Source organism: Arachis ipaensis, chromosome B05, assembly GCF_000816755.2.
Source record: "Arachis ipaensis cultivar K30076 chromosome B05, Araip1.1, whole genome shotgun sequence".
Classification (NCBI taxonomy): Eukaryota; Viridiplantae; Streptophyta; class Magnoliopsida; order Fabales; family Fabaceae; genus Arachis; species Arachis ipaensis.
In genome coordinates this window covers 44,184,260-44,195,473 of record NC_029789.2, presented here as the reverse complement: position 1 = coordinate 44,195,473, position 11,214 = coordinate 44,184,260, and the positions used below count along the sequence as shown (strand labels likewise).

General features: G+C 34.6%; 1 protein-coding gene across 1 annotated transcript; it reads left to right on the top strand.

Moving 5' to 3' along the window:
* Positions 1,090 to 3,143, top strand: LOC110262841. Its single transcript, XM_021103495.1, has 2 exons — positions 1,090 to 1,546; positions 2,276 to 3,143. Exons 1-2 carry the CDS (start codon positions 1,320 to 1,322, stop codon positions 2,580 to 2,582), a joined length of 534 nt encoding a protein of 177 aa, XP_020959154.1. The 5' UTR covers positions 1,090 to 1,319; the 3' UTR covers positions 2,583 to 3,143.

The window sequence follows — 11,214 nt, the reverse complement described above, 5'->3', positions numbered from 1 at the left end:
TCATCTTCTCTTGGCTGGCGTTCCTCGACAGCCTCCTTCATTGTGCCTTCCTCACCCTCCCTTTCCTCGTTAGTCACCAATCAAGAATTCACCGACCTCTATCTTCTCGTAAGCCTCTCTACTGTTCTACTTGCCTTCTACCTGGTTGCTTGGTTCATCATATTTGGTTGCATTCGATCCGCTTCTGTTATTCTTTGTTCTTCATGACATTCTTCTCTGTGTTTTTGATGTGTTGATTTTTTTGTTTTTAATTTTTGGAATATATTATGGTAGCTGTAATTGATTTATTTTGCGAGTAAAGGTTAATGTTTAGTTTTAATTAGGATTCCAATATTTTTTTTATTTTGTTGATTATTTTCTTTTTGAATGCAGATTTGATTCTGGTTTATATTTTGAATTTTGAATGTTTTTAAATGCAGATATGATTTTTTATTATTTTTAAATTTTAAAATATTTTTTGTTTCAATCAGATATATCCGATCCTATCCGCAATCGGATATGCTTTTAAAAAGTGCGGATATTGAGTCCGATCTAATGATTTTTATGCGGATCGAATCGAAATTTTTACCATATTTAATCCGATTTTATCGGTGTGCAGCCCTAAAAATAATTGCATTAATTTTTTAATTTTAAGAGTGTCAATCAATTTAGTATATCTATTAATTAGTATATTCATAAAAAGTTAACAATTAAAGTAGCACATGACATACTAAATAAGTGGATATGGTACAAAAATTGTTTCAATCAATTTAACATAGGAACTAATTTGATTTTTAGGGGTAACTCAATTAAAATAACCAATTTTTTGTCATTTTAGTCTTTCGTTAGAGTTTAAATTATGTGATTGTTACATATTAATTCATAAATTTAGCTAAATGTTGTTTTCTTTAAAGCTATAAAACTCACATAATTATATTTCACTACAAAAAAATGCTAAGTACCATCGGATTTAGTATTGTACATTAGCGTCGGCTTTATCGACAAATTCACCAATGATTTTGTTGTGGAATTCGTTGGATCAAATTGTTACCGGCAGATTTCTGTTTCTGACGGTAAATTCACCGGTAATACTTGGAGGAAAAATGGAAAAAATAGGCGTAAAATGTAACGTGGGATTTACCTTCGAAATAATCCACCGGTAAACCCATTTTAGTGAAACGCTGCGTTTTGGTCATCCACAACGAGTGATCGTCGGATTTATCCTCCGGTAAATCCGACGGTAATGAACCCTAAAATTCAAAGTGCAAACCCCTCTCCCCCTTCAATTCGAAACTACTCTCTCTCTCTCTAACCTCTCTTCTCCCTTTCTCTCTCTAGCCATGTCTGAACATTGCCGACGCCGTCAACCCACCGCCGCCACCGATAAACATGCCTCCCTCTCTTTGCACCTCTCATTTTCCGTGACATCTCCATTTCATCCACCGTTGCAAACCCTAGCCTCCGTTGCAGTCGCCGCTCTTCTCACCACTGACGAGCGCCGTTTTTTGCATCGCCATCTTCATCATCCGCCGCCAGGTCCAGCTTCGTCGTTGTCTACCAGGTCCAGGTTAGTTAATTTTTTCTTGCTTAATTTTTGTTATGTTTCTAACCTGTTTTTCATAAAAAAAAATTGTGATTTAGTTAACTTAGTTTGTCGTGTGTTTAAAATGATTTAGCTAAAAATAATTAGTTAATTTTGTGTGTGTTTGTGAGCTCTGACTATTGTGATGCTATGTATGTGATGTAATTGACTAATTGCATGGTAATCAATTTATGATGAGACTTGAATTTGTCGATTTATTAAATGGGAGACTTATTTGTTGAATAGAAAGCTTGCTAATTATTGATTTAGTTATGCTACTGACTGCTGATTACAATGATATCAATTAGACTGAATTAATTAATTTGCTTATTGTGTCGTTTTCTTATTTCCACTCTTAAAATCCAACATTTCAAGCTACCTAAGACTTTTATGTCTATTTTTATTCTTAGTGTTGCTTGAGAAATAACTAACAAATCGGATTGTTCATTTACATTGGATTTATGCATGTCACATCTTATTGCTTTGGATTTGAATCATGAAGGCTCCTTGTTTAGTTGAGTTTAATTCTTATGAAATTAATTGTGTGTTGACTGATGTTGTGGATTGAGATTGGTTGAATTTGTGTTAACTGAACTGTCACATCTTTAGGGGAGGTTATGTCCAATTTTTTCGGAGATTTTGATTTGTGTAGTTAATATGTGCTAATTAGTATTAATAATATATTCTCTTTGCATTCATGACGACAAGTAGCAGAGATAGATCGAGTGGGTCTTGTGGTTGTTGTAGAGGGAGGGTTTCCACCAAATTCCTAGGGACTATTCAGTCATTGCCCTCTACCCTGCCTACCCCGTCAACCCCTATGACATCACAGGCGGGTCCATCAGACCGGCAGTTTTATCATGGTCCAAACCTGAACTACGTGTCTCCTTCTGTTACACCCTTTGCAGATCCAGTGATAAAGCCTGCGGTGGGTGATTCCTCCAGTACCCCCCAGCAGGATGCCTTTCCACCACCGCCTATCATCCGGATGAGGATTTGGCCCGATGACATGCAGCCATGAGTACATTCAATTTTTTAATATTAAGCTTGTTAATCTTATGTTTATGTATCTCTATGTGTTTGTTAATGTTAGATTTTTTTCTCTGATAGGTTTGCACCAAACTCCAATGCTTGCACATAGGAGATCTCTGAGGTCATTAAGTCAATATACGACCACCCGTGGCTGAACTACACGAAGATCTCGGCTAAGACCAGATAGTGATGGTTTCAGAAGTAGGCGATAAGAACCCAATAATGTTGATGTATTTTATACCGACTAACTAATGTTGTTGAATCACTTTGTGTAGTTGAAATTCATATGGGATGCAGAACATAATCTCATGATCAGAAAGATCTACGACCACCAGGCAGCTAAATGACTTCAACAGATGATAAGCGACGTTCGTCAAGGGTGCGACACCTAACGACCTGGATCCGTCCATCCATCAAGAAGGAACTAGACGCCCATTTTAGAAATGATAAGGGGTTTAAGCGTCGCTGTCTGACAAACGTCGCTAACAGGGCTTCACTCAGGTCGTCGAAGTATATGGGTAGGTTAACGACCTTCATAAAGACGATGAGCAGACTGGTAAGAATTTTGTCATTGTTTAATTTTTTTTTAGTAGTTACTTGAATTAGTTATTTAATTTGTTCATTTATTTTATTGGTTGATATATTTTGTAGTCTAAGTCATTGGATCGTGAAACGACACTGGCGGAGACTTTCAAGAATACTCATACTTTGAAGCCCGTTATGTGAGTTTAAATTAATCCTAAGTTTCAATTTTATTTAGTTTAAAGTCAATTAACTGTTATCCTAATCACAACGTGTGTGACGCAGGAAGATCACATGTAGAGGTTGGAGGCCACGACCCAGCAATCTCAGCCGCCTAGGGGAATGATGAAGCCGGCTTCGAGACCTCAGCGGTAGATCCTGATAGGGTTTGGTGCGAGACCGTCTCTGAACCCCACAAGAATCGCCGCTTTGGGTTGGGTCATTCTTCGCTAGTGGCCTCCGCTCCTCTGTATTAGAGGCTTCCTCTATCTTTGCCTCTACCACCAGCCCTGCCGATCCCCAGAAAGTTATTAACTTGAGGGGAGAGGTGTAGAAACTGACACATGAGCTTCACTAACAAGCGGAGCAGTTTGAGTAGAGGTACAATGACTTTCTTGCATGTGTGGGAGGAATCGTTGCCATCAACTCGGACCTGATCGAGAAGCTAGAGCAGCTAGATCGTTTGCGAAAGCAGATGGAGGTGTACAACCAGCAGATGCACGCTGGTGCCAGTGGCGCTAGAGGCAGCAACGCTACTGGTTCAACGGCAATGCTACTGGTGGAGAACCAACGTCAGAACCTACTCTGCCGCCTCAACAAGGGGACCACGATGACGACGACGATGACAATTACCGGGATCTATTTGTCTACTTCATTGTATTTTACTTCTATGATATTTTATTGTATTTAGACTATTTATTTTTAATAGAATAATTTGTTGATTCTGATAATTTTAGATTTCTGCTAACAATTTTGTTGACAAAAGTTCTAATTTGACTATTAATTGTGTCTTAACTCTGCAATAAAAATTAAAAAATAAAAAAGACTACTGTCGAAGCCGGTGACTTAGTGCCTAAACACGTGAACTAGCAAATCGACGTAAAATCTGCCGGTAATTAGCATCAGACGAAAATAATCTGTCGGTAAATAGTTTTCAGTGCCGTTTATATCGTGAACTCCAGGACGACGGTTAATCCGACCGTAAACTTATTACTGATGGATTTATTTGATAAATCCGGCGGTAAATCTGACGGTACTTAGCGTTTTTCTTGCAATGTTTGTATTTTGATATTCTTGTTAGTTGGTAAACATAAGATACTTAAGAGGAGGTGACTTGAGCGTATAAAAATAATGATAAATTTTCACAATGCGAAAATGTGCTTAAATTAAATGAACAAATGATTTTGTATTTATACTTTTCCAAGAGCTTGCATGCAAACTTCAAGCACTTATACGGAGTTATATTTTTCACACCACTTTGTTTAAACAAAGTAAAAGTGAATGATAATGTACTAAGGATATGAAGCAATCCCAAGTTTGAATACTTTTTCCTTTGAGTGTTTTAATATACCTCATGATATCCTTTGCGACTATAGTGCATCAAAATTCTCACCACGACCTTGACACAATTCTCTTCTTATAAGTTGTGACACTCAAGACAAGAATGAAAACTCTCTTAAAAGAGTAGATGAATACAATTGGTAGCTCTATGAACACAAATTTGTGCATATCTTGTGTATAAAATCAACTTTGAATTGAGTAGAAATTGAATTATAATAACAAATGATCATGGAGAGAAACCTGGTTTTGAAATATGGCTTCAAACCTTGTATTTATAATCATCCCAAACTTTGCGAATGTTGCAAGGTAGATAGAAATATAATTTGTCAAAGCTAGTTGTTACAAGATTTTTGTCATATAAAGAATTTATTCTTTTATTGAACAATTGAGTTTTACTGGTCGTTGCGAGAGAAGTTTGAATTTTAAAATCATTGAATCTATTGTTTTCTCCAAAGAATCAATTTTCTTCTTTAAAGAATCAAATTTTAATTTTGTAATTTAGAGAATCGATTCTTTTAATAAAACAATAACACTACTCAACAAAATAGTGTAGGAATCAACCCTGAAAAATTTGGAATCGATTCTTTGCTCTGTTTTTTGCATTTTTCATGTTTTAAAAATGTTTAGGCTAGTATTTTTCAAAATTTTTTATTCTAAAGTAATTTCAAACATATTTTCTCAAAGATGCATGCTTTAAAAACATTTTAGTATGTGTGTGAGAGACATATGAGTTTGAATTCTTAAAAAAAAAATCAAACATCTTATTAACAAGTTCCATACCACTCTTTTTGTTTGGGAACCTAAACTAGTATTTTGTCTTTGATAACTGTGAAGAGAAAGGAGAAAGTAGGACATGTCAATATTCTTTCAAGACTTGGATTTTTTTCTTGAAATTTAATTATTTCAATTTATTGTATAATCATTTGTATTAAAGTAAATATGTACAATTTATATTTAGAGTAAAGGATACTTTTTATCCTTAATATTTTTAAAAAGTTTCAAAACTACCTCTCACATTTAATTTGCTTTAATTTTGTTCTTATCATTTTACTTTCAAATTTTTTACAATCAACTCGTGGTCAACATTTTATTTTCAACTTTACCCTTTAAAAACTATTCTCCATCATCATTATTATCATCATCATCATCATCATCATCATCATCATCATCTCCAAATCTTTTCTTCTCTCTCCTCCAAACATTCCTGATAACCCTTCCCAAACCTATGCCTACCACCACTACCATCGTGATCATCCTTTTTCTACACACCACCATTATCGCTGCTACCATCACCTTCACATGCCATTGTCATCGCCTCTCTCTTCTCCACGACTCTCTACTTTACCCTCCTTCCTTTGTCATTGTGTTCTTCTCCATTCTTCACCTCATCTCGCTCATCACCATCATCATTTTCAAGCCATCTTCCATCATCGGCATTGTATATCCATCTCTCCCTCCTTCTCTCTTTCTATGCATTTTTCTTTTTAATTAAAAATAAAAACAAGAAGGATTTGTTATTGTTGTTCGTTGAGAAGGTGTTGATGATGGTGGAAGAATGGATTATAGGGCTACGGTCAGTAATGATGAGAGATATGGTATTTGTGACTGTGGTCGAAGTTGTGATTATTGGGTTGCGATTAGTTTTGTTTTGGTGATGAGAGAGAAACTACTGGTAAATATGGAGGTTGAGATTGTGGGCTAGAGTTTGGGGTTGATGAAGGAAAAGGTGGAGGTGATGATGTTGGTGGAATTGGGTGAGGGGAGGTTTGTTAGTGTTAAAACTAACACTATATGTGATGATAATATGGTGAGTGTGTAACACCCTAACTATTAGGATATTATGTTAATGCCTAGGCATCTTTAGTGATTCTCATATATCTTTTTGAATAGTTTTCTTAGGTTTAAATCTAAGTTCTTATGTTTTTTATGAAGTTTTCATATCTAATCATATGTTTGCAGTTGTTTTAGGATTAATGTATTTTCAGGAATTATTTTTAAAGTAATCAAGATAAAAGAATTAAATAAGAAACACAAAGTGCACTCCCAAGAGAGAAAGAGAAGCTGGTGCCAGACTTCAAGGACTTGAAGTCTAGTGCCAGCCATCCAAGCCTAGCACCTAAAGGTGGCGTCCGGCTTCAAGAAACCAAGCCCAATGCCCAAACCATGAAGCCCAGCACCTTCGATGGTGTTTCAAGGGTGACGCTAAACTTCAATGATTCAATCCCAGCGCCCATTGAAGTCCACAATATTGGCACCAACCGCCAATTTCCAGAGCCCGACTTCAAGTGATTTGTCACTTCTAGTGGTCAAGAATTATTCCAATTTAGGCACCAGCATCTCAAGTTAAATGCTAGTATCTAAAGTTGCATCCATGTTAGGCGTCAATCATCCAAACCCAACGCCAAGCCCATGTCTTCTCCCAGAAAGCTTTAAATTCAACCAAAAGATTTAAGATTTGAATAATTAATTATCATTAACTTCTTCTAGAAAGATAAGATTTGGTTTGGTTTTAGTTTAGATTTGAATTATTGTTTTTAGCTATCTTATCCTTTAAAGATAAGATTAGATTTAGTTTTTGAATTTGAATTCTAGGATAGAAGTTAGGATATAAATAAGTGAACATATGGTTCACAAGGAGGAGCGAACTGGAATCCATCCAGTATCTCATTCATTAGTTTGCTTTCTTCTTTATCATGAGTAACTAAACCTCCTTTATTAAGGGTTAGGAGCTCTGTTTGATTTTTCATGGATTGGTAATTTAATTGTTTCTTTTATTTTGATTTATGCATTTATACTTTTTCAAGATTGAGTCTCGTTCTTTATTTTTAATGATTAGAAGTATTGAAAAATATTATAATTCTGTGTTAGATTTTGTTATTACTTTGGGAAATTTAATATCGGAATTAGCTTTAAACTCTTTCTCATAATTTTCAACTTGATTAGGAATAGTATTTTGAAAGTTGTGCAGCGTTAAATCGAAATTATGTTAACATTTTTTCCTAGTTAGTTGACTAAGGAATTGGCAATTAACTAAGTTAAGAGAAATTGAATTGTTAAGGAATTCGAATTTGATTATATATGATTTGTCATGAAAATATTTTTGCATGAATCAAAGTGAAGAAACATGAGGATTTTCTTTTCTGAAAATTAAACATCTTTGAAGCTTTTAACATTCTTTATTCACTGTTTTCTTCAAACTCATAAGCATTCATTCATTCATACCAAATACTCTCCTTCTCTATCCTTTATTATTTCAAGATTCACATTCTTTCTCTTGCAATGGTTCGATTGATCTAATTAGAAGATTCAATTAGAAGTTACTTGATTCAATCCTTTAATCCTCGTGGGAACGATATCCACTCACTATGGTATTACTTGGAGCGATTTGGTGCACTTGCCAATATTCAAGCGTATAAAATTTTTGGCTAATCACATGCTTAAGTCATGATATCACTAAAGGCAAAAGTATTACGAGTATTCCATGTATTACTTATTTATTCTTAAATAGGAACCCTTAAAAATGAAGCTTTAAATGAAAGGCATATTTTTTTCATACATAAATACATACATATTTTAATTATCATAAGATAATCAATAATTACTATAACTCAAATAACTATATCTATTGTCAACAATAAAATACATCTAGTATACTTCTATACACATATTTGTATACATACAACACATAATATAATTTTCTATCCCTCATAAAAGAATCAATTCTAGAATAACAGTGCGGGAAAAATAACTAAAGACAAATTCACTCTACAAATAAACTACCACACGTCCAATACTTGGTAAACTCTTTAAAGGCTTCCTCATCTGTTTCCTAAAAAATATTAGGATATACAAAGAAGTCCAGTCTCCCACCGAGCAATTAAATTACATGGGACAATTCTCAAGGCCAAGGAATGACCCATATTTCACTAGATGGAGGAATCACCCTAATTTTGGTTGGAAAAACTAAGGACAAAGAAACTTCAACGTTTCATATCAAACCCTTCAAAAACCATCACCTCTTAAGCTTTTCCTGGAAAAACTATCTCAATCTGCTACTGGGTTTTCTTAACAAACCAAGACTTCATGCAAGATGTAATACCCTAACTTTTAGCACCTCATGATCGTACTAAAAGCTCAGGCGTTACTTACCTCTAAACCATTTTAATCTATACTATTTTTATGTAATAATGAGTCTTCGCGAATACGAACCGAAACTTTCACCAAGAAAACGAAGAGTCGGTACTTTAAATCATTTAATCACAAAAGTATATATATCCACGTAGCATTATATACATAGACTTACTCAAAGATCCTCAAATACAATTCCTACCCCTCTAAAAACTAAAACAATAAATGACGAGGGGAAAATAAAATCTAACAACTCAACTTGTAAACAGAATCTTCTATGCTCTTGTAGTTCCGCACTAAGCCTTCGCACCTGTAGCTAAAAGGGGGTGGAGATAAGGGGTAAGAACTGGAGAGTTTTTAGTAAGATCAGGGTTAGAAATTAAGTTCGTTTCATTATGTTCTCAGTCAATAACAACAGTCAACAACGTATAATCTATATTAGCAATTACAGAACATAGAATCCACTCACAAGCACTCACGATCATAGAAAACACAATCACAAACAAATATGCGCAAACAAGTATGATGCATGTCTAGCCTTATACAAGCCATGAGCTCATGTGTCAGTTTGTTGCCCGATTCCCGACACTGGTCATGAGATAAGCATTTCGTACCGCCGTCCTTATCTCAGCCAACGTCCCCTCCATGAGAATTACGCATCGCCGTCCTCATGGGAGAACCTTCCTTTCGGTCTCTAGTGAGCGTTACGCATCGCCGTCCCCACTGAGCTGTCCTTATAGTATCAAGTGAGCGTTATGCATCGCCATCCTCACTAGATACTTGGCACTAAGGCCCAAATAGCACTCAATTTCTTTTTAATCTTTGCTCTCTACTCTACTGCGGTAGAGATACCTTTAATTAATACCTTCTTTTCTATCTACTCTACCGTGGCAGACGTTCATTAGATTCTTTTAATCTTTTTTCTCTTCTCTCTTGTGGCAGAGATTCTTTTAATTAATACGTTCATTTCTTTTGTATTCTCTGCTCTCATGTGGCAGAAGTTCTTTAGTTTCTTTTATACTTTTAATTCTTTTGTTCTCTGTCATATATTTCCACTTAACTCATCAACCTTTGTCAGAGTTTGGCTTCCAGTGCCATAACCTCTGCAAGCAACCTCTGTCTTACATGTGCGACTCTCTTGAGCCGATGTATGCAAACATAACCTCTGTAAGCAACCTCGGTCTTACAGGTGAGGCTCTCTCTAGCGAATGTATGTATTGATAACCTCTGTAAGCAACCTCTGTCTTACAGGTGCGACCATCCCCTAGATTGGCTGATATATCTCTGAAAAGCAAATCTCGCTAGGCTCACCACCATATCTTTGTTTATCTCATCTTCTTTTCGTCCTTTCTTTCTTTCTTTTCTTTCTTATCTTTTCACAATATAAATTGTCTTCACATTATTCTCTCGCCTTTCCCTAAGTGTCTTATGAAAAAGAATTATATAGTACTTTAATTAAGTCTGCATTTTCTAAAGCTTTTAAGATCACTTTGTTTGCTCTTCTTTGACTTATAATATTGTTAATAATCTCTCTACTAATTAATATTCGTAATAAAATATTAACAATAATATAAATAGAATAATTTAAATGGTAAATAAATAATATATAAAATTATATTTGGAACCCTCACTTATTTTCATATTTATAAAAATAACTTGAACTTTTATAAAATACCCATTTTTACCCCCTGTACTTTATTTACTACCCAAAATACCCAGAAATTTATATAATTACAAATTGTACCTCGATTTTCATATACAAATACAATGTTACCTTCAAAAATAAAATTTAATTACTAATCTTTCTTTTATACCAAAACGAAAACTCTTAACCATTTTCTCTTAAAATATTACTTGTGCTTTCATCTGTTTTTGAGTTTTTCGATTACCGATTCTTCGTAACTTTTAATCTTTCTCTTGGCCATCAAACCTCACCAAATTTATCTCAAAATACCACACCACAATAGTTCCAAAACTATTAAAATAACCATAGCTGAGTTGTTCTTTATAGCCAAACTAACAAGTCACAAGCAACCATAATAATTCAATACAAACACATTTAAACTCAAACAATAATTAACTAAATCAACATTCACTTATCAAATTCACATTTAATTATTATAAAATTACGAAATCCTATCACTGTACGAAATTAAAACCACAGAAACTCTGGAGAAGCTTTTCGACTGAACTGCTGAAGAAGAAAACGTCAGAAATTGTTTGTGTCTCTTAGAACTCTAATTGGCCGAACTCAAAAAAAATGGGAGCTACGTTACCATCAGCTTTCACTGAACAAAAGTAATACTAACATGTAGAAAAAGAAGATATGAACATTTTTATCGAATTAAATTTTTTTTTATTAAAATTACGAATTACAAAAAATTGAGCGCCGAAAGTTGGAGGTTCATAAA

Bases quoted from the DNA above. Each gene is read 5' to 3' on its own strand.
- LOC110262841 (XM_021103495.1), top strand. From the start codon at position 1,320: ATGTCTGAACATTGCCGACGCCGTCAACCCACCGCCGCCACCGATAAA. The intron at 1,547-2,275 runs GTTAGTTAATTT...GACAAGTAGCAG, and splicing joins TCGTTGTCTACCAGGTCCAG to AGATAGATCGAGTGGGTCTT.